At 37.1% G+C, this 23337-nt stretch overlaps 1 protein-coding gene across 2 annotated transcripts; it reads left to right on the plus strand.

Moving 5' to 3' along the window:
• Positions 1-1268: 1268 nt before the first annotated feature.
• LOC108669451 lies at positions 1269-23278 on the plus strand. 2 transcript variants are annotated; one of them, XM_047883481.1, is made up of 7 exons: positions 1269-1378; positions 8551-8740; positions 9153-9353; positions 9712-9879; positions 10192-10314; positions 20109-20235; positions 20438-23278. In XM_047883481.1, the coding sequence occupies exons 1-7, from the start codon at positions 1368-1370 to the stop codon at positions 21967-21969; spliced, it is 2352 nt and encodes a 783-aa protein (XP_047739437.1). In that variant the 5' UTR covers positions 1269-1367; the 3' UTR covers positions 21970-23278. The 2 variants fall into 2 exon arrangements, with proteins under 2 accessions (XP_047739437.1, XP_018012269.1); XM_018156780.2 differs by lacking the exon at positions 1269-1378 and adding an exon at positions 7169-7266.
• Positions 23279-23337: the final 59 nt, after the last annotated feature.

Here is a 23337-nt window from a genome sequence, read left to right on the forward strand (position 1 = left end):
CAGTGGATTTTTCAATTGAACGCTGCTGCTCCAGTGCCCCAGTGCGCGATCAAGTAGCGGCATGCAACGAAGGCGTGGTCGGCTCAGGCCTCGGCAGGGCGGAGCTCAGCACAACAACCGCGGTGTTCGCGGCAGAAGTCAACCACAAAGTGACTCGCCGTCTCGGCGGTTCGGTCTCATACGCGCTGGTCTCTTATACATACTGAGGGTTTATTCATGCAGGTTAGAGTCCGGTTCCTAGCTTCAATTATATTCGGTTTCCAATTGAAGTATTTTAACACGATTAGTAAAAGGGTTAAATTAAAGTGAATGCGCTTTGTGAAGGCCACCCGTGTGATATCAACTCCATAAATAGCTTTTGGTTCACGTGATTTGGGTTGAGATTCAAAAGATTAAACCTCATTTACAAAGCAAGGTTGTTACAACTAATTCTAAGCTTATAGTGTTGACTCTTCTTCTAATGCTAGCATTCTATGAGTACTGAAGTAGTTTCTTACAATCTAATCTCACAAATTAATTAAATGGAATTTAAAAAAATTATCAAATATTATCGCACATGACGATGTTTAATTTTAACCAATGTTTCAACATCAAGCTCAAAACTTTTGAGTAAACTTAAATACACTATAAGAAAATAGCGAATTTTGCTTCGCAGAAATAAGTTTTATCATTGTAATATGATTTATAAGTAAATGAAAAGCTAAGTTACGCCTTTATAATATAAGTAACATAACCAACTCAATCAACGGGAAAACGATAAATAATTTAATATTCATTATTCCTCTGAATAATAATGATTATTAAGCCTTCAAAAAGGAATTATAATATTTTGGTTTAAAAATTTTGGAAAATGTTCTCTAATTCAGAATTCGCACTGAAGGAAAACACACTAAAAAGACTGAAATATCTACACTGAACAGTACACCATACATTGAATTTTGTTATTCGACACATGTAGTACAAAGAAAACATTTCTAATGGTTAATAACGCGCAATGCACATTCAACCTATCCTTCCAAGTAAATAATAAAACTACCACAAAATACGTCTTGTAAATGAATGTTGTTTGCCCATCGTGCATTGGCGAATTACACTGTAAATGTTTTCGAAAATTAATTAACTAATTCCGTTTCATATTAAAATATGTATAATGATAAGCGTCTAAATCTGCAATTTACGTAACAACTTGTTAATCCTCTTCCACTTATTTCCAAGGGCCGCATGCAATAACTCGATCGTGATATTATTAAATCAAAGGATCTTCTCAAAATCATCGAAAAATAAAATAACATGGAGATTAGCCAGCGCAAAGAAATGAAGACTCGTCAGTAAACTACGGCTACTACTTTTCAACGTGCAGAGACGTCATGGTCATTTCGTGAGTATTATTTAATTATTTTATGTCTCAAATAGAAATTTCGCTTTCATTTAAGTACATATTTAGTATATATTGAGCAATGCAGTCCAAAACTTGAGTGATCTGTCGAGGAAGCTCTATCGCAAATTGTAATTCAAGAAAAGCTTATCAAAGAAATCATTCCCGATATAAGATTCCTAAATTTTTTTTAATTAATTGCAATTAAACTTATTTAATTATTTATTATTATTGCAATTAAACTTATTTTTCATTACAATATTAGTAAAGAAAGTTTTATCTAAAGTAATTTTTAGATAATTGTGTTTGAAAAAAAAACTCGGTTAGACTTAACCTTTAACTATTGTGATTTCATGTATCATTTGCGAAAATACTGTTTGTGCGTTTGTATAACACAATAACAGTAAGTAACATAATAAACTTCCTAAGCATTTTACAAGTTAGCCAAGTGACTCGTAATTGAATATTACTTAGTAGATCCCGTGGATTTATGCAGAAAAATCCTATTTTTTTCCCTTTGCAATCACTAGACCTAGTAGCATGAATTGTTCCATTGCGTTGCAGCTTCATCAACATATAGCAACAAATAATTGGTTAATATTGCTTGTATGATTTGTGCAGTGGACTTTCTATAGGTTGATTTGGAATTTATTCCACGATAAGGAATATAAGAGGAAACGTTTTATATGATTCGAATCACTTCGATCGGATTACATCGAATGGACAAGAATATTCTTTTTTAACTTCGTACCCATCAGAAAATGGCACTACATGAGAAAATACATGAATAATTTGGTCATCCATCACGGCATTCACAGCAATTAAAAGTGGATTACAATTCCATTAGTCGACTACTTACGATGATTTTGAATTTAAAATGTACTCGTTAATTTTTTCAATTATTAGGTGCACAGATTTAAAAAATTTCAAAGAGAGTGAGAGAAGTAATTAAGTTTAAAAAATAAATAAATGCTGTAAATAAAGCATGAATACAAATTTGAGTACAAGTAAGGTTTCAAAAGAAACAAAATTCTAAGTCTCAAAATTAAATAGAATTTTAGACCCAATACGTACTTGGAAATTAGAAAAATTGATTTCAACCATAGGACAAATAGCTGTAGTTAATACAGCATTATCCCGGCTTTAATAATGCTAGAAACAATAATTTTCTGGCGCATTGCACGGCAAGTTGGCGATAGAAAAGTAATGCCCGCTTTGAGCAATAAAATGAGAGAGAAGCGATGCAGTTATTATAGATTGCACTTACATGAACAAATTGATATTGAAAGTTGCAAAAAATTATAAACTTTAATTAGAAATGTCCAAGGTATTCTAGGCGTTTAGGATCGTATAAACATGACATTGTTATGTATATAATTTCTTATATAAACATTAGTTCCAATGTATTAACAGGATCAGAGAATCTTCTCATCATACTCATCAATCATAGCAATAACAACTAGAATCTCGTTTTTCATAAAGTTAACGTTATTGGTAAAGATGTATTATGCTGCACAATTCATAGTTCTTGTCTGATTTTTAATAATGATTTAGATTTTTATATTTATAAAAAATCTAAATCATTATTACACCGAGTAGATAACATCATAAGCGTGATCTACTAGTAGATAAATAAGAAAAGTTTACTGTATGCGCGAGGCAATCAGAAAGCTATAGTTCGGAGGAGCAACTAAATAGCTAATAACGCACCAATAAAAACATTCTAATAAGTAGGACAGTAGAGTAAGTTCAGTCGTCGCTCGTGATGTACGTCGTTGACCATGAAAGAGCCCTCAAAAGTATTGTATAAACGACGGGCGGGTGTTACCGAAATGCCGCTCCGATTTCCATCACGATAAACGTAAACAATACTACAATGGGAGATCGCACCCAAACCAATGGTCAGTTATTACTAGGTAGTGAATAACCTGAATTTTTTGTATATTTGTTAGCTAAATCCAATGAAAAATATAAAATTGAAATATAACCTTCGTAAAATTCCTACCTTTCGTGGACAACAAAATAACATTGAAGAATCAGCAACAGCATTGACGATCTCTCCAGAGAATTTGCTTTGTTGGTTCCAAATATACATCTGCTAGATTAATTAAAATTAAATCAAAACCCGTTTCATACGTTATTGGCAGGACGGAGTTTTTATGAACGTAACCAAAATGTGTTACTGCTTAAATTAAATTTCACCGCAATTTCCATAATCATGTAATGGCTTGTGGTAAGACTTTTAGGAAAATACATAAGTCTCAATTTAAAGCCAGTTACTGCAGCAGTTTTTATGTCAAATGACTTCAAGAGCCCTAAACAGAAGCAGACTAGAAAATGTCGGCATTAGATTGGAAATAAATTTATTTGATAACAACAATCAACGTGAAATACGATTGAATGTAAGCTATAGAAGGGGCAGAGCATCTGCTTCCAGTAACGAGGAAGATTTTCAGGAGATAGACTCAAGTGGCACACAAAGCCAAACACGCAGCTGCCAAAAATATGAGTATATTTTGTCATAACTTGTGGACAAACTATTGCTCCCACGAGAAAAAAGACATTATTTGTGGCCCGGAGCACCTCCATTGAACGGAGAGGCTCACTAATTTTGCCCTCATTTTATACGTGGACTTTACCCAACGCATTCAAGCATAAGATATAAGTTAAATGTAAAGTTTATAAAGTTTTAACCAACAGGGAAGTGGAAATATCTAAAGTTTGATGAATGAGCGAATATGCAACCCTTTGGAGAATCTGCCAAATTGTACAAAATAATAGAGATAACCTTAAAGCAACTATAAAGCCAATGAACATATGGGTTCCTTATAAACAATTCATCAATGAAGGCATCAGCAATGTTCCAGTTTGGCTGAATGAAAAAAAAATTCTCATGCTTAAATGTATTTTTCCTCTCGCGCAGCTTATTCATTTCGATTGAATAACATAACAATTATGTTCGTTTTTGCAAAGGAATGCAGCATCAAATTTACTTGTTGAGAGTATATCGTGAGAGAACAATTCGTTTCAATCGAATTTAAAATCAAATTTTATGCTTCAAACAGTTACTCAAATTGAACAACTATTGAACTAACAACAACAGTTGTTCAAATTTAAGAAGTAATTCTTTTAAATTAAATTTAAAATAAAATTTTAATCTTCAATATTAGTTGTTCAAATTGAAGGTATTGGTTTCAAGGCGCTGACATAAGCCCTTTGCAGCAGCGCATCTGTCATGGGAAAGAAATAGCCGGACGTTCAGAAGCATTGTCACTTGATCGCAGTTATTTGTTCTGATGAGTTAATCAGTAGCGACGCTCTGCCAGCCCTTTGTTTGCACAGCGCTGCTATTGATTGCTGCCTAATTGGGTAATCTTAGCCTAGAGACACCTGTTACGGATCATCTACTCAGCGCTCGCCAGATCCGTGAACCCGATCACAAGGATAAATGATTATCTTATTCAACTTGTTCATTCACAGATCCTAATCAACCATCTGTTAAAGCCGCTGATTACTACGAACTGCTAGGCAACGTGAATTTACACTGCAATTCAAAACTTTTTACGATTCATAGTAGAGAGTGTCATAACAATACGAAAATATATGATAAATGCACGCAAATACTACACAAGTAAATGGAAAATTGCCATATTTTAAAATATGCAAATCGCAATAACCACCTCTCGACACACATAAAAAATATATTTATTAAAAACTAAGATGGATTTTTTGTGCGTGTATTATTTTTGACATTTTGTTTTACTTGAAAATGGGTGTATTTCTGATATTGTATAATATAATATAGGATATACATATGATAATATGCATTTTCGATTACATACATTTAATAATATTGTTGTAATATAGGCAGAAGGGTTTCTTTTATGCAAGTTTGATTGAAGACCAAACCATGCTTCTTATTAATAATCTTCTTATTCGTTTTTTCAATGAGTCGAACAAAATTTCTTGCTGGCGCCGGGAGACAAAAAGGATCTTTCAGCGCCAGCAAGAAATTTTGTCAATTTTTTTATCTCCAAGCGCCAGCAAGAAATTTTATTCGACTCTTTGGAAAAAATAATAAGAATATTTTAACATTCTCTAGTCTTCAATCAAACTTGCATAGCATAATAATATGTATATAATATGATACAATGATATGAGGGTTGCATTAGACTTACAGAAGTAATGCATAAAGTATTAGCATTTATCACTAATAAAAGCATAATAAAAGGCCGAAGCAGACGTTACGCTGGTCATCTTCATCGCACATAAGTCGTTCAATTCCCTCTCATTGGTCGACGAGATGCGGCTTTAAAACCTTCAGTGTCGGAGCAAGAGCTTGACCAGAACAGCATAAATGAGCTCTGATCAAGTTACTCCATTGTGAGGAGCTTTGTGAGAGATTGTCCCGTCCCAGCCATTGTCGGGCTAGACACACGACACTCGTTCTTTGAGTCAAGTGCAAACTCACACGAGTCCAAAATTTTTTTCTTATTGTAAGGATTGTCCATCAAGGTGGACAAATTCTAGACAAAGTGAGACTTTACAATTTCTCGACCATAAGATTTGTTTGAATATAATAATTCTCTTACTAAGCGGGATTAATGCGTAAAAATAGTCTTATTCTGACTGATGATCGAAAACTTTTTATTATAATACGCAAACTTCATCAAAACAAATACGATGAGAAACAGGTATTAATCCATATCTACTGCTTTGTTCAAATAATGTTTGGTATCTTGGAGTAAAATGAAAAAAAAGATCGAGCTCATTCCTGATAAGTAACAATGATACAACTGACCAGAAACGTTGAGTTAATGGGACACTTATCATAATATTGAGGTTGCGGGAAACTGAACATCAAACAATTGATAATATCTATTTACTAGCACATACTTCCTTTGATTCGCAAGATAATTTAATATTAAAGGCAGAATAACCGGGATGAATAGTTTTCAATAGCCATCCATTTTTTGCAGAGTTGCACGCATTTGACGTACAATAGACGGTCAAAAGCCATGCGCGTCGAGCTAAACAAAAGAGAACTCTGCTCTATAAGAAAAGACAAAGCACGTCTCCTCACAGCATTACAACCAACAAACTCCTTAGGGTCAAACGCGAACTTGTGGGGTTCAGTCCACTGGGATAATATGTGTAATATGTGCATATCAACTATACTTTGCACAGAGTTAAAATGAAAATTCTATGATAACAATCAATGAATATCCGCTACCATGCAGTGAAGATGATATATTTTACTTTTGAATAAATTTACGAATATACACGAATTATGGTTTGGATCTACTTTTGTAATGCCAAGCTGAGATCCCCAAATCCGATAATTGTTTTCTTACTCGGAGGACAGTCGATCGAATGTAAACGACTTTAGCATTCCCAATGAATGTATCAGCGCAATTGTATCTGAACAAACCAAGGTATAACACATTTTTTGCCAGTGTTTTCATTATTCGTTCAAATTCTATCAAATTTAGCTTGCATCACGTTCGAATTTCAATATTTTATTTATGTAAGGATATTATTTTATATACAGTACAAGAACATTAAATATTTTGTCAGATAACAGGGGTAAGGGGTAACAGGGGATGAGATTAATTGAGGGTTAGAGAGGTGAGAGAGGTTAGAGAGAGAGAGCGTCAGAGGGGGTGAGAGAGAGAGGATAAGAGGGGTTGAGAGAGAGGGTTGGACACAAGATGGAGGTCGAGTGAGAGCTGAGAGTTGTATGAGCACAGCAGGTGCTGTTTGACGCTGTGTGTCTGTGTAGTGTGTGGTTGTGTGGTGCTTGCAGTGGAGTGAACACCATACTTCATGAGTGTGTAGTTGTGCTTAACGTAAAATATATTGACCAGGGAAATAAATTGTGCTTGTTGACGGTACGTTTCATAGGTTGAAAAAATCGAAGAGATGCTTGTTAACTCAATGAAAATATTATAATCAATTGTAGATTTACGTGAATGCATCATTATTAAGTTTCAGAAATGTCTGCATTTAGCAAAAAATAGCATAAAAATTTCGTGGTTCCTTCATAAAAATTACGATGACATGAATGATGTTCAAAAGCACGTGAATAAATGATGAATTCTATATTGCTACATGATCACGCATAATTTATTTGAAGAGTAAAACGATTCTTAATGAACATGAAAATGGGGACATAACACTAAAATCTATTAGTTGAGAATCGATACTGAGGTCAATGAATTTAAGCGAACCCAAAATACCAGCGCCGACAGAACTCCGCTCGAGGCCATTAAAACGAAATAGAAACATTTAACTTGCGAGCCGTTCACCTCATTGCATGAAACTCTGATGTCAGACTTTCTCGAGATTCGTCGTCTTTTTAATTGAAAAATATCATTTAATAAAATATTTTTATAAAATTTCATAAATTCAAAGATAGTTGTATGAAAATAATTATTAAATTATAGATACCTCATGTAGAAGTAAGAGAATTCATTTTTAGTTTTTGGCATGGCTTCCATTTCATGCACTGTTTGGGCATACCAGTGAACAAACTTCGAGTTCAAGCATCGTCATGTACTATAGTTAGTCTAGTGCACCCCTAAAACTTGGAAAGAATTATACAAAAGTTTAATTATTTATGCAATATGCATGCCTTCTTCTTCGATATCATATGTGGATCATGCACAATGCGATTCCGTATATCCTTGGCTACTGAAATAATTGTCATGATAATCATGGCCCTATACTCATGCCTGAAATAAATCCGGACCTCGACTACACAGAAGAATTTAAAAATATTAAGGTTAATGTATTTGAATGAGAAATTAATGTTGCGTAATTAACATGCCCGTTAATAAATGAAATTGTTCCATCGCAGAAAGTCTGCGGTGAATAAAACACGTATTTCAATAACTTGGTTCCACGTTACAATGCACGACGAAAAGCGGACCTTATTTCATATTAGAGCTTATCTGTTCCTATAATACAAGAATTTAAATTATTAATGTCGAAAAGCTCACTAAATTTATGCTTCTACGAAAGAGCAAATCATGGTGAAATGAACCGAAAATTGCATGCCCCATAGTGCTGATTTGCAAGTTGACAATGATTTGATTAATACAAACGGTATTCCATCCTTAAAACACGAAAATATTAAAGATTTAGTCATTTGAAGTTTTATTTGGGTTCACCAGATATTGCAGCAGTGAAGCAGCCGCGGATCTAGCGATGTGCAGCGGTGTGAAAATGACCGACGCTTGCACAACAAAACTCCCTTCCTCGACCGTCTCTGCCACATCTTCCCCGTCACCGTCCCCACAACAGCAAAAAACTCCGCCGTCACATCCATTTGAATGGGATATCAACGACTCTAATGTTCCAAAGGTAAGACTAAAATATGACGGTAATGGCTAAATTGCGGTAATTTAAGCAACAAAATTACAATTAACAACAGATTTAACACAATAAATTTCATCTTTCAGTGTTGAACAATTGATTGCCAATTAAGGTATCCAATATTTTCACGTATTCTGGGTTGTTTCAAATGATGATTCGAGTACATTGATTGGAATAAAGAGAAACTTTATCCCATACTAATGCGCTTTAAAGAATTTTTAGAGACGAATGCATGCTGATTGATACAAATTATTAATAAATACAATAATTATGCACTAGGCAACAAAAATCACTTCTAGAAGAATAAATGGTTGAATAGTCGGGAAATAAATATTCAGAAAATAATAACCTTGCCTAATCAGAATAATTAATTAACACAAATGCTCAAACCGCCCTTCAGGTGAGCCAGTACGACAGGTTCAGCGAGTGGTCGGACGGGCACAGCCGACACGTGTATGCCCCGACACTGGAGGAGGCGCGTAAACACGCGTCAGGCTGGGCCATGCGGAACACCAACAATCATAACGTCAACATCTTGAAGAAGTCATGTCTGGGTGTCGTCCTCTGTAACCAGCGATGCACCTCAGAATCTGGTATCAAAGTAAGTTATTATTCAATCAAGGTCGCTGTTGATTTATTTGGAGGCTTGCGCTGCTGCGAAAATTTTTCATTCACTTCTATTTTATTTGAGATGGCTGATATATGGCTCACGGGTTCATATACAGTATTTTTATACTCAGTAAACCCCATTTCTTATTTGAGATGGCTGATATACAGTATGTCTCACGTTCATATACCGTATTTTTATACTCACTAAAACATATTTCCAGCTGTTGGCAATTCTTGTTGACCTGTTACCATTCCGCATAATGTAAAAATGATCAAATACACACTAAGTATAATAGTTTCAATACATATATCCTCATTAATTATTTTATTTATAATTATTATTGATAAAGGTAACGTTACGGCCGGCCATCTGCGACAAGGCGCGCAAGAAGCAGCAGGGTCGGCCGTGCCCCAACAAGCAGTGTGGGGGGCGGCTGGAGCTGATGCCCTGCAGGGGGCACTGTGGCTACCCCGTCACCCACTTCTGGCGACACACTGAACACGCTATATTCTTCCAGGTGACAACTCCATAACCACTGATGATAATAATAACTTTATTGTTAAAAGTTATTATGGTTTCATTATTATGAAAGCGGTCTGCATGGTAATGCGACGAAAGCGAATGGAAAGCATGGAATATTGTGGGATAATTTTTTAGAAACATTGTTACAAGAATTGCTAAAAATATTTTCTTAATTTTCGTCATTTCTTACAGACAAATAAATGCTTTCATATAAAAAGGATAGGAAACTGAAGAATAACGTCATGCTCGTATACAATATGTTTTCCTGTAATAACAAGAAGATAACATGAAGGTCCCTGCGTTGCAGGCGAAAGGCGTTCATGATCACCCGCGGCCTGAAGCCAAAAGTACGGCGGAGGCGCGCAAGTCGGTGTCGGGCAAAGCTGTCCATGCTACGCGACGGCCGCCCACCAGAGCACTTGAACATAAGGTAAAGTGTGTATATTTACAAAAAATATAACTCAGTACTCACTGCAGTGAGTGACAGAGAGCGCATTTTCTCGTCGACAAAAACTTGAGGTCACGGACTGACGGACGGACAGACGGACATGGCGAGCACAATAGTGCATTTTTTCCATAAATGAGAAAATGCGCTAAAAATATGATTGCGTGTTTAAGAATCATTTGTAGTTTCAAACATAATTAGATATGTTGAATACGACATGTCTCTATCACGAATAATAGTTATTCATTCACAAAATACATTAAAAAGATATCCGTCCATACTTTACTGTTCAGAGATTTGAATATAGTGATCAGAAATGACCACCTCGTGTTTTATTATATTTAATTTGGTGTCTTAAGAGTATTAACACAAATGAGTATATATCAAAATTTTCAAAAGGCTAACTACTAATAATTAATATGAGTAAATTTTTCGAAAACGTGATATATACATCCAGAATTCGATAGGTTTTAAGGAAGGCGATCATGAATAAAAAAATTACGAAATTATGCTAATTTAGTTAGGTTTTATTCGTAAATTTCCACAACATATAGAACCGTTCAATCGTTAGTTAAAAATTTATTGGTTTGGTTTATGGTGTAAATATGACCGAACAATTTAGCATTGCGACTAATATGAATCAAATACCCTGCCTCCACAAAGAAAAAGAAATTGACTTATTGAATCAAAATACCGCACATTTTTCCGTGTAAATCATAAAGTGAGTTTATTTTACTGCACTAACGTCGGTCAATGTGTCGACAAAAGCATGACTATAGCGCCCCTGCAGCACTTGTGATTCACAAAAGCACTTGAGCGGACACAATACAACACCAGCACATTCCGAACGTAACTCCTGCTTTCGATAGCAAAGCTTTTTATCGTTAAGGATCTCTTTAAATTCTGTGAGGCTCAAATGGATGGCATAATACATTTATCGATACATTCAGCTTCTATAGAAGCATTTACTCAGCCTAATTACATGTAGATTTTGGGTAATGTTTACCAATAAATGTAATCGCATTTCATTTTTACATGGATACATTAAATGTATGATATAAATTTGAGGCACAAACGTTAGAACCTTTACATGCAATCTAATTCCGTTCAATAAAAACACATTCAATTACAATTGTAAACGTGAAACAATTCGATATTTAATATTCACCGTACTGTTATGCAAATGAAGAGACTATACCAACTTGATTTATCGAGATTTAGAATATTAATGATATGCTTTCCGTGATGTTGAATTGCCAAAAGTGAATTGAATTTCTGTTGAAAAAAGTATATTGATACAGAATTCCCTGTCCAGTATGATTATAGTTTACGTTCTGGTCGATTGAAGCAAGTAATCCATGGCGTCATTTGGGCAAGAGATAACTGAGTGTGTTCCATCGTAAGTGCCTGAAATAAGGCCCGTAATTTGAATGGATTGTTTAGGAGGCACTACGAGGGTCGTTAGCACCGGACAATGGCATTCGTAAAGGGCTCAGTGATAGTCGAGGGTCGTTCTTTGGAATGCGGCGTTGAGGGCACAGGGTATGTGGAGTGAGGGTAAAATTATAGAGTTATATAGCTGGCTCAGAGGGTAGAGCCATGTCATATACATAATATTTAATATGGCTAAACTTTTTCGGACTGCTTTCTCTTGTGCTTGTACAAACAATGACTAAAAATGCGCCGTGTACAAAATAATTGAATTCAATTAAAGAAACTCAACCAACTAATATAATTTGCTATATTAAAGATATAATGTCATTCTGCCTATTGCCACACAACGATATAAGTGAAATATATATATGAGATGGCCGAATGTAAGTGAAATATAAACACACTAGAATAAATCTTTTATGCCTCGCTGGACATTTGATGCCCTGGGCAAGAAGAGACACTATCTTCAAGTCAATCTAGCGAGTACCCAATCAGATCGAGGAGCACATTGTGCAGAGCTGACGCTCTCGCTCATGACAATAAAGCCCGCCGCTCAACATCAAGTGGCAACTCCTGAAGAAAAATGTTAACGCGCACATTGATGGTCCAGTGGCATTAGTGTGGGAAAATTCTAATACAATATAAAGCAAAATGCAGACAACATGCACGGCGGAGTAATCTTACATTATTCAATTAGTCAAGATGAATACAGATAGAGACAGGTTGTTAAAGTATGATAATTCGATTAATATATTTTAAACGTACGTACATCGTTTTATCTGAAGCTGTGACATTGTAATATACGAGTACGTCACTCCCGTCTCGCCGGCTCGTTAACATAAAATGGAGCACATATTTTGTTCGGATCGCTAAATCACTTTCAGAGCATTCCTGTGTGAGCAACACAACTATGATGATGCACATTGACAGCATGGCAGGGAAATCCAGAAGGATTAGCACACACTCTGTGTGTCTTGCGTGTCAGACCCGCATGAAGTTTTGCTATAGGCTGGAGGCCGTGTATATGTTGCTACTTCGGCAATAGTACGCTTTGTAATTATGAAACAAAAGACTAGTGAACGGTTAGGCTAAATTTTAGAACTCCGTAAATGGACCGTAATTGATGATAAGGTATATTCCATGAATTATTGGTATATTTAAGCAAATGATTATGCAGCCCATTATAATTAATAAATATGCGAGTTTGATCTGAATGATGCATGAGAATTAAATCATTCAGACCACAATATAGATCGATTTTGAGCTCAAACAAATAACATCATTGAAGCCTAAATTGTCTCATTTTCACATTTGGCAAATAATAGCATGGAATAAAATTGCTCTCAAGCGACTTTACAAATAATTCACATTTTCACAGTGCACATTTGCACTAATATTACGTTCATTTTAAATAATCTCTGCGAAACTCTGTTCTATGATGCGTTGTTAGGAAAACTTCGGCAGCATCCACTAAAAACTACAGGCGACGTTAAGCATTATTATCTTTCCGTCATCTGGCATTGCGAATGATGAAGGCGCGATCGATACACGGCGCACCGTCGATGTCGATAAGCAATGTAGCACCAAAACAAAACCACGATATTATCCCCAGTAGTATGGAGCCGTGGCTTATGCACGGCTGTTTATGTTTCTGTTATGAGGATGACAGTCCCGAAAATTGATACATATATTGATATTAAGCGAATAAATGCCTAATTTGTAACTGCCCTAATATATTTATAAATAGTACGTTCCGAATGTTGCGTAAACGACGGATCATTGATATGTCCTATATATCAGTAATGTTATTTCTTGCTGCGTGTAAGGAAACATTTTATTATATAGATCCACGTCATTCTTGCGAAAGATTTTCACCTGCGTTATATGTCCGAAAGAGTACGTGCAGAATCAGGGCTATAAGGTTGCACAAAAAACTCACCGCTTTTGCTCTACCTCAAAATTGCTTTCCGAATTTACTTCACTAAGACTCTGCTTTCCGACTCTGATCGTGTTGAGCAGCAACACTTAGCAGTATTATTGCAAGCGTCATGTGCAGACAGGATCACTAAGCATTAAACTGCTATAGAACCCTATAACTGCAGCCGAAGTGTGATGGCAGCAGCTAATCCGAAGCTGATCCTCAGGAGCTGCGTTGGCCAAACGTTCAGCCTTGCTAATCTTCAATGACACTCTTATTGCCCCAGCACTCGTTAAATGGTCTTTATCTCGCAGCCCTCCGCTTTATCCTGCTAATGAGATCACAAAGATTTCCTTCAGCGGAATCCGCGTTTAAGCCTTGCTGGAAATGAAAAGTAACTTAGTCAGTGTTTTTGAATACTTCCATAACATAGTTGTTTCAGTCACTGTCATATTGAGCGTATTTGATGATCATTTATTCTGACACGATCTTTTATCTTTAAATTATTCGATGTACTATCTTATCACATCTGTATAAAGTCAGGATGTTGGGTAATGTATCATCTGTACAAAGTTAGGGCCTGTTAGGTAATGTTCATACATGTGTGCGACTGTGAAATAGGAAAATGAAATAAGGTATATAATAATCAGAACTTGTAAGTTACTCAAAACCTTTGCATGTGGCACAAAAGCCATTCAAAACTTTGTAAAATGATTATTGTAATTTAGGCGTGCGTCCTAAAGAGAAAGTCAGGATGAACAGAGAAGTCAACAAGTGGCCATATTGTGCGCCGTATTTGCTGCCATTCCGGGGAACTCCGCCTTTTAGGTGCGTACGAGAGCATCATTGGCGGCCCATACAGTCATGTATCGACCGTCCGTGTGAGAGAGGGAAGTGAGGGAGAGAGGAAAGTGAGGGAGAGAGGGAAGTGAGGGAGAGAGGGAAGTGAGGGGGAGAGATGTGAGGGAGAGAGAAGTGAGGGAGAGAGAGAAGTGAGGGAGAGAGGGAAGTGAGGGGAAGAGGGAAATGAGGGAGAGAGGGAAGTGAGGGAGAGAAGGAAGTGAGGGAGAGGTGGAAGTGAGGGAGAGAGGGAAGTGAGGGAGAGAGGGAAGGGAGGGAGAGAGGGAAGTGAGGGAGAGAGGGAAGTGAGGGGGAGAGGGAAGTGAGGGAGAGAGGGAAGTGAGGGAGAGAGGGAAGTGAGAGAGAGAAGGGAGGCAAAAATCCTAAGCAAAAGCAAATAAGAGGTAGGAAGGAAAAATGAAAGCGTCGGTGAGATAACAGTAATTTGAGGTTAGTAACAGGGAGATTTATGGTCGTACATGAAACGAATAAATAACTTGTAGACCGAGCTTTTCATTGCTATGTGAACTTAAATTTTTACTCCTACTACCTTTTTTATTTACCATTTGAGAGCAAAGGCAAAGACAAACATCTGGCAATGACTAGGATTACATCTATCGATGCAATACAATCCGTATATATTCGTATTTATAGAACCAAAACTTCACTGTTTACCGTAAAGCAGTCTTAAATAGATTTGTAATTTATCTGACTAGACTATCATGTACGAGGTACCTCACACAAACACACAGAATGCAGGCACACAGACCAGCAACTTGAGATGATATCGTATAGAGTGCGTGGGAGGACAACTATCGTAAAAGAGATCCGAAATTTGCCTGAACAATGCGGAGTCTGAACGTGATTTATCCTGATAGCGTCCAACTGGGAACATATTTTGCAACCGATAACGAATAAGTCAAGTCTGCAGGCATCATAATATTCGTATATGCATCCATCTAACGAAAATAGAAGAATAAATCCTATTCAAGTAATTTCAGATTAATGCTATATGGTCCGAAGCATAAACTATAGTTGAATTCTTTTTTTAGCGAATGTCAATAGTGTGTTCACAAATTATGGCTTGATCGTCCTGAGAAAGAGACGTGTTTTTTTAGGGCACGTGCGGCTGTCAGGGTAACTGAGGTGCAGATCAGAGACGCGATAATTAGCTTGTACCACCGAACAACACCAGGCCAGGTGATGCTTCAGTTAGCCTTTTCATTTATGTGGGTATAGAAATGACGGCTACATAGGATTATTACTCCGCATTTATAAGCGCAGTAACGTATCACTGTTTGCAACAAACGTACTTCAATAAAATGCGAAATCACCCATTGTATCTAAAATTAATGTTTAATATAAAATAAGATTAAATAACCGTAGTCATAACAAATAAGTTTTTGGTGCAATTGATTCAACTTAGGAACTTAGAAGTGAAACTACTTTTGTTCACTCTTCTGTTCCAACTAAACTCAATTGGACGGAAAATCTGGAACGAGGAATCCAGGTAAAATGAAAAAATAAATCGTGCCAGCGGAATTTCGAAATTATATTCAACGATAGACGCAGCGAAATCATTCCAAAAGAAGTGAGCGCAGATAAAATCTTTTCTTTGGTCAATACCGAACAAGTCAGGAGCTCCAGTTTCCAGTCACAATCAGTGCGTAGATCCAGGTCACAATTTCTGGCCGTTTGACTGCCATTGATCGTTTGCTTTTCGTATTTTATCGCGTTCATTTATCTCACGAGAGGACGAATGTTGGCTGAACGCTGCCGTTATTCTGCCGTGATGTGTGATGGTCAAAGGCCAATCAATCTAGACTGATATTAGTCATGATAGAGTTTAGCCATATACGTACCAATAAAAATAACATCTTAGATACAACTATAAAATTAATGAAAGCAAAACCATAAATAAAACATCTTCATACACTGTATAAAGATGTTTTCTTTATACCAGTTTTAATTTTCATGCCCCGATGATGAAATCACGTTCATTTGTTATAACTCATGCTGAACTTAGTACCAGTTTTAATTTTCATACCCCGATGATAAAATCACGTTTATTTGTTATAACTCATGCAGAACTTATGCCAATAATTCATGCATGTCTTATAACTCATCCTATATCTCCTGCATAACTATGGAGATCGTTCAATTTAATCATGTTCTGGACACCCTTGTATTAGACCGTTAAACAACTGCACAAAATAAAGGCGTAGTCGTGATGCCTGATGAGCTAAATACCGCGACGAGTTGACTTCGTTATGACACGCTGCTTCTTGTTTTTGATGGACTTGGAGGCAATCAAGTAATTTTGAGTAGACTATAAATTAAATAAAATACGGGAGTAACAGGCGGAATGGAAAAGGAGCACTCAGAAATGAGTTACAGAATATTATGGAATAGGTATAGTAACATTAAACAACCAAAAATATTTTCCTGAAGGACTATAACACAGTTCTGAATGTATTTTTACCCAAACGCATCCGTTTACAAGCTCAAAAATAATTTCGGTCGTAAATAGCCGCATAAATATAACCAAAGCTCAATGCAATAAAACAGTGAACACACCTCAAAAAAATTATCTCGATAAAAAGACGGGCAGTTCGTCGTAACATCATTTCAGTCGCGTTAAGCGATCATTGTGACGTGGCGGCAGTTCATAAAACAGAGTTCACCACACGCCCCTTGGTCGTCATCAGTATATATGGTACGCTCGGCCCGAGCCTGTATGGCTTCTGTGCCACACAAAAGCCACACAGGGGAGAACCGTCTGTATAAGTGTAATTGGGCGCAAAGAATTCATGACTGATCCATGGGAACGATGGACGTGATGGCACTTGAGCGTAGGGTACGGTACTCACGGTGGCTCTTGAACGCAGTCTTTGTATCTTTCTTTGGGATAAACTTGATGATTGATAATAGAAGGAACATTGCAGCAACTGTTATGCAGGTCTGCATTGTACACAACAGGAAACATTCGGTGACGGAAATCGCAGTTTATGATTAGTGGTAAGAAAGAAATGGTTCTGGCGTAACGAGCGTTAATGTAAAAATAGTCTGTAAAAATAGTTAATTTTCATTTCCGTTGGGGTTGGATGCTATCTTCCCTCAATGACGCGAACCAGTGCACCAATTAACAGTTAAGCAATTGAAATTATATTGTGAGAACTTTAATAAACATTAACTTTTCGTTTACTCACTGCCCGCACATGTCCGTAAATTCGAGCACTTCAAATAATGTTCATCGAGTGAGATTTTTTGCAAGCAGAGAACTTAACCGCAGGCATGGAGTGTGCGGGCGCAAGCAACAACAGATAAAGAGTTCATTGAAAAAGCTGAATTGTTGCATGCGCCGTAACAGATTTTGCAACAATGCTGCAATCAACCTAGCAATCTAAATCAAGAAAAATCATATTAAACAGTCATGTCCGTGACCACGATCCAAATAGAAAAAGTGAACCGGCTGTAAAAAGCTCAATAAACACAGATTCGTAGCGTTTTTTACACACGCGCTAAGCACGCGGCCATTCTTGTTGCAAGGCACCTAGCGTGCGTGTGATCGAGGGTGAAGTCATGGAGCTAAAGAGGCATTAATAGCAGCGCGAGTTATGACCAGGGCTTGTGTTGCATGGCTGGGAGACACCGACGGTTCTCAGTCACAGGCTTGACCATCTCAATTGTATGGGACGCATTGTAGGGTTAAATCACAAGCAATAATATTGGTTTAGTAAATATTCGTTCATATATTTTCTAACTTCCAGCTTTATATAATATTTTTTAATGACAATCGTGCCCAAATCTCAGAGAAAAATAGAAATTGATGCAATGTAATGTGCTACAGGGCTCATCCTATACAACCAAAACCTCGAGAGTAAAACTGGAGACGCAGTGCAAAATTAAGCGCAGTTTTAACGGATATTTCACAGAGCTTTGGAGCAAACACTGCACAGGCGGCTTAACTTTACATCTGTCGACGTTCGTTAGCAAGTAAAACAGCCCGACGACTTGGCATTTCGATTGTCAAAAAAGTTTTTCCGTGCAGCTAGCTGACGATGTTTCTCAACTGGCAAATTTGTTCATAAAAGCAGATAATTTTAACAAAACGATACTAAATGATGTATTTTTTTTTTATGTGAATAGGCACCACATGGTATAAAAATAGCGCAGGACAAGCAATAAAATCTCGAGATTCGTTTTCTGTCACATTATAAATTGAAACCTTACTCGTATTAATTGTTGAAATTAAATATTCTTCTTCAGATAATGCAGAAAAATGAATTTATAATAAAAAATTTATGATGATTTTCTTGCAATCTACGTCCAACAATTAAAAATAACAACAAAACATTTCATAGCAAAAAGCGTCCAAATATTAATAGCGTCTTAAATTTAAAAGGATGTCGAAGGATTTAAACTGACTAAGTCAAACTTAGCAAGTTTCAACAACTTGCCATCGTAGGAAAAACACTTCCTTTCTAAGAGATAACTCCATAATTATAAAAGCAACACTAAATGTTTCTGATCACGCAGCTGACGGCAATGCTGCAATGAGCCCACTTAAGAGCTGTCATGGTCTATATAACCATCCATTTTCATTAGACTAGAAGCATTCATCAAACTTGCCATTAGTCAGACACGAAGTGCAAGAACATGTCCGGCGTTGCAGCTTCCGCAGGTCACTGCGTTACAGTCACATTGTTTAGCGCGTCACAGCGCCCTCTGCCGCGCAACAGATCACCCCTCTCATGAATGCGGGGCAAACCTAATTATCAAACCTATACATCCTTCGAGAAAGGGGCGTGGAATCTCAGTGTCTCTTATTTGAATGAGATTTCTATGAGAGGACACGCTTGGTGCATCATACTATTATTCATGATGGTTTGAACGTACGAGGAAAGGAGAGTCGGAAAATCTTTACTGAATACACAAATATTAATAAAAAAACACATCCAGAGCTAAGACAAATACCAGCATCGTGAAAAAATTCGATAGGAAAGATGTATATTATTAAATAAATTCAAGCTTATAATTAATGTTTTTATATAGAAAACCAATGTAAACGGTTGAAATTTTAATTAATTACACGATCTGATTTTCAAGTTGATATTTGTTCCTAAATATGCCGTAATGAATCGGAAGAAGTAGCACACGGGCCTCATAGAAAGTGTAATAGAACTATTGTACCTTGGGCCACGCATAAGAATGCGAGCACGTGGTGAGGCAGAGACAGATGATCACTCCGCTCCACAAGCCCACGGTTATGGACCAACCCGCCATTTGAATATTCGAACAATCGCACGACTGTTGAGTTCAGCTGCTCTTCACTAATGGGAAATTGACGAGTGTCTTGTAAAAGATTATTACGCCATAAAAAAATGTAGAATTTATGTTTGCTCTAATAACCGTCCTCAGTATTTAAAAATAGCAATTCTAAGATAACATGCGATGCCCAAATTCTATTACTATACCAAAATACTATTCTCTGGCATCAGATTACAAATTCAATATTTATTAAAAATCAGAACAGAGCAATAGAATTAAAGGCACAGTTAAAAATAGAATCATTCTTCGTTTTCAGATCACGACAGGAGTGAAGCGGTCGTTGTCCGGCAGCTCGTTGAGGGGCGGGGATGGCAGTGGCCCTCCTGTCAAGATCCTCAAAACTGGACCTCCTCCTCTGTTGCGAGACTACAACCCCAATACAAGTAAGATAAATTGTAATTTATTGATTTACGGTGGAAAATTTGATTTTATTCTGACATGTTACTTTAAATTTTGTATCAAACCCAATTTTTGAACGAACGCCATATACATTCAAGAAGTCCAGAATCTCTCTTCTAGAGAAAGCTGACAGAAATATGTATATTCACGGGACAAAATATTTAAGGATACTTGAATTTGTTGCAGACGTGTGTTCTTGCCCTCCATTCGAGTGTTCGTGCACGAAATCTTCATCAGTGAGTCAGAGTTATGGTTACCTAGGACGGTCGCCAATGGCTGCAAACACTCCTAGTTTAGAGAACTACACTCCGAGTTTAGATTCGTATTCTTCTCACTTAACGGGCATGGAAGGGTATTCGACTACCTCTCCGTGGACACCGGTTGTAGAATGGCCAAATCAAAGTCAGCCAATTCACTACAAAGAGGAGCCCTGGGCTACTTGGTCCACTAACCAAGAGACCGCAAGTGGAATATTAACACAAGGGAGTTACAACAACCAATCCGAAGTTCATGTTAACAATAATTTTCTGCAAACCCAGGGGTCGAATCTCGGCGTTGTTGAAACTAACCAACTGCCGATAGATACAGCGTACCAAGCTGATGATCAAGATTGTCTATTTTCTTTTGATACGTTTCAACCAGGTGACATCTTCGCTCTCGATGAACATCAAATTGAGATCGGCGCATCTTCGAGAGAAGCATCACAAATAAATCCATACATTGCAAATAGTTCTAACCAACAGATAACATTATCGAACTCAACCAATACAACGCAAACAAGTCAAGCTGTAGATACAACAGCGAATAGATTTTTGCAGTGTCTTGATGATATCATAGGCGACTGTTTGCTTAACGAATCTTGTCCTGAAAACCCACAGATGCAACACTCACTTTCGTTAAATAACACCGTAGCGAATCAGCAATATTGTGCACAACAACCATGGCCGCCGCAAGGCGCACCCACTATGATGACGACAATCACGAAGACTACCAAAATAACGGCGTCTATAGAAGAGAAGGTGATGCTCAATCCTTCAACATTGTACCCCGAAGCCACGTGTTCAAGCTATCCTCAGTACGGTGGAGTCCAGAGCGACACTCTACAAGCGTCTAATTCATTGTACCACAACCACGACATTCCGCCCCAGCTTATGTCCAACGTCATGAAGTCTGAGGGAGCCATTCCCATGCCTGGGAAATTTTCTGGACCGTTCGGATCCAACGATATGCCCCTCTCTTGTTCGGCTTATCAGTATAACGACTGCTACCCTCAGATCCAGGGTAAATCGCCAATATCAGACCCTCTCCAATCCCCTCCTACATTCCAGAACTTGGACACCCACGAAACTACTCATGGATCTCCTGTAACAAGCAATGAATTTTCGAATTACAGTGTGTGTTCAACAAATGCCGGCAACGACAACTCGCCAGACAGATTCGCCCAAGATTCTGTCCATTTCTCGATTTACCCGTCCGTAAATGATCCACCGGATAATTGTGGCTTGAGGATCTCAACTTCGATGTATGGCGAGCCTCAGCAGCACGAGTTCGCTTACCCTCGGCCAGACGCAAGAACAAATTCTAACTACGATCTTACCATGTTTACGTCGTCTTACTGCATAGCTAACGACTCAAATCAAAGTTCACAAACCTGCATTGATAATTTCGCTAAAAATGTGAGAACAGAGGTGACGACCGGGGTTAACGCCGAGGCTTAGTGGAAATCATAATATAAATGTAGGTTTGAAATGTAAATCTGAGACCCGTGAAAATAGGTGCGACAAATTAGTCACGAGACCAGAAATAAAGAATTTCTTATGAGATTTCAAATTGTAAAAAGAGTCGTTTTGGTGCTGAATCACATGTGAGATGAACCGTTTAAATTATGTTGCCAATTGGCAAGAAAGTAATGCTTTGTTGCAATGCTGATTTCCACCTTTAAAAAGAATCTATTAGGCGCGTGATGTTCTGCAAAGTTGCGGTTAGGCTCTAATTATTCACAATTAGGATGAAAACGATACCTGTCGCAGAGCGCGCAGTATGTCTATAGGTCTAGAAATAATCTCAAATGATATAATTCGTGCAATGTCAGCGTCAAACTGTTTCATGAGAGTAAGTGCATTATAACGTTAGTACAAACAAATATACGACATTCCGTGAGCTACCTGGCTTAGAGATCTATGCAGGACAATATCTCACAGCATTTGATTATTAATTTTCTTAAACTGTATTTAGTTTAATTTGGAATATTTTCCATATTTCAAGTAATTTAATGGTGAGTGAAAACGAGTGGCTTAGATGTAAGAATAAAATATGGAAAAGTGGAAGGGTTGTTTCTGAATAAATTGTGCTTATGGAAGACGAGGCTGCTCAATATGATACTTGTCAAAGTAAAGGATCTCATTATAGGTATGATGTTAAGTGCGTAGTTGATATTTCTTTCATGCCTTTCATCACCCACGATTGGAGTCGGAAATTTGGAAATTCAAAAGCCCTTTAGTGAAATGAAACGAAAACTAGTCAATTAATAATTCATAAATTCATGGATAATTTAATAGTAATACTGCTTGTTGTAGGGCTCTTGACCGAGAAATTAAACGTTAAATTGGTTAAAAGTATGGTCATGCGATGGAATATATCGAACCTAAACTATTGCAAAATAAAAATGCAAGTCTGCGTGCTTCAAATGAATAAGTGATGATGAAATAATTATTTAAAAATAAGTAGTTACAAAATAATTATTTTGTAACTACTTAGGGTACTGCGCCTTTCTACATAGACTGCTGGTTTATATGATACGGAAATGTGTGCATTAAATATTATTTGTATTTCTTATTTACGTTAATAGTTGTGACAAATCTTAATGAGACTTGTTTAAAGACAAGGATATTATCCCTTCGGCATAGTAATGTTAAGTGGAGCTAATGTTACTGAACAGTAATGCCATGTAAAGAAGCTAGTCATATGGGACATTTTGTTGTTACACCACGTGTACAATATTACTTATAGGTCATTACTTTAATTACACAATTCTTATGTATCGTCTGCTATGTCTGTACCCTTTGTCGCAGAAAATTCGCTTTTCA

The sequence above is a fragment of the Hyalella azteca genome, unplaced genomic scaffold, assembly GCF_000764305.2.
Source record: "Hyalella azteca isolate HAZT.00-mixed unplaced genomic scaffold, Hazt_2.0.2 contig1645, whole genome shotgun sequence".
NCBI classification, from domain to species: domain Eukaryota; kingdom Metazoa; phylum Arthropoda; class Malacostraca; order Amphipoda; family Hyalellidae; genus Hyalella; species Hyalella azteca.

Bases quoted from the DNA above. Each gene is read 5' to 3' on its own strand.
- LOC108669451 (XM_047883481.1), top strand. The intron at 9,880-10,191 runs GTGACAACTCCA...CCTGCGTTGCAG, and splicing joins AACACGCTATATTCTTCCAG to GCGAAAGGCGTTCATGATCA. The intron at 10,315-20,108 runs GTAAAGTGTGTA...CTTCGTTTTCAG, and splicing joins CCAGAGCACTTGAACATAAG to ATCACGACAGGAGTGAAGCG.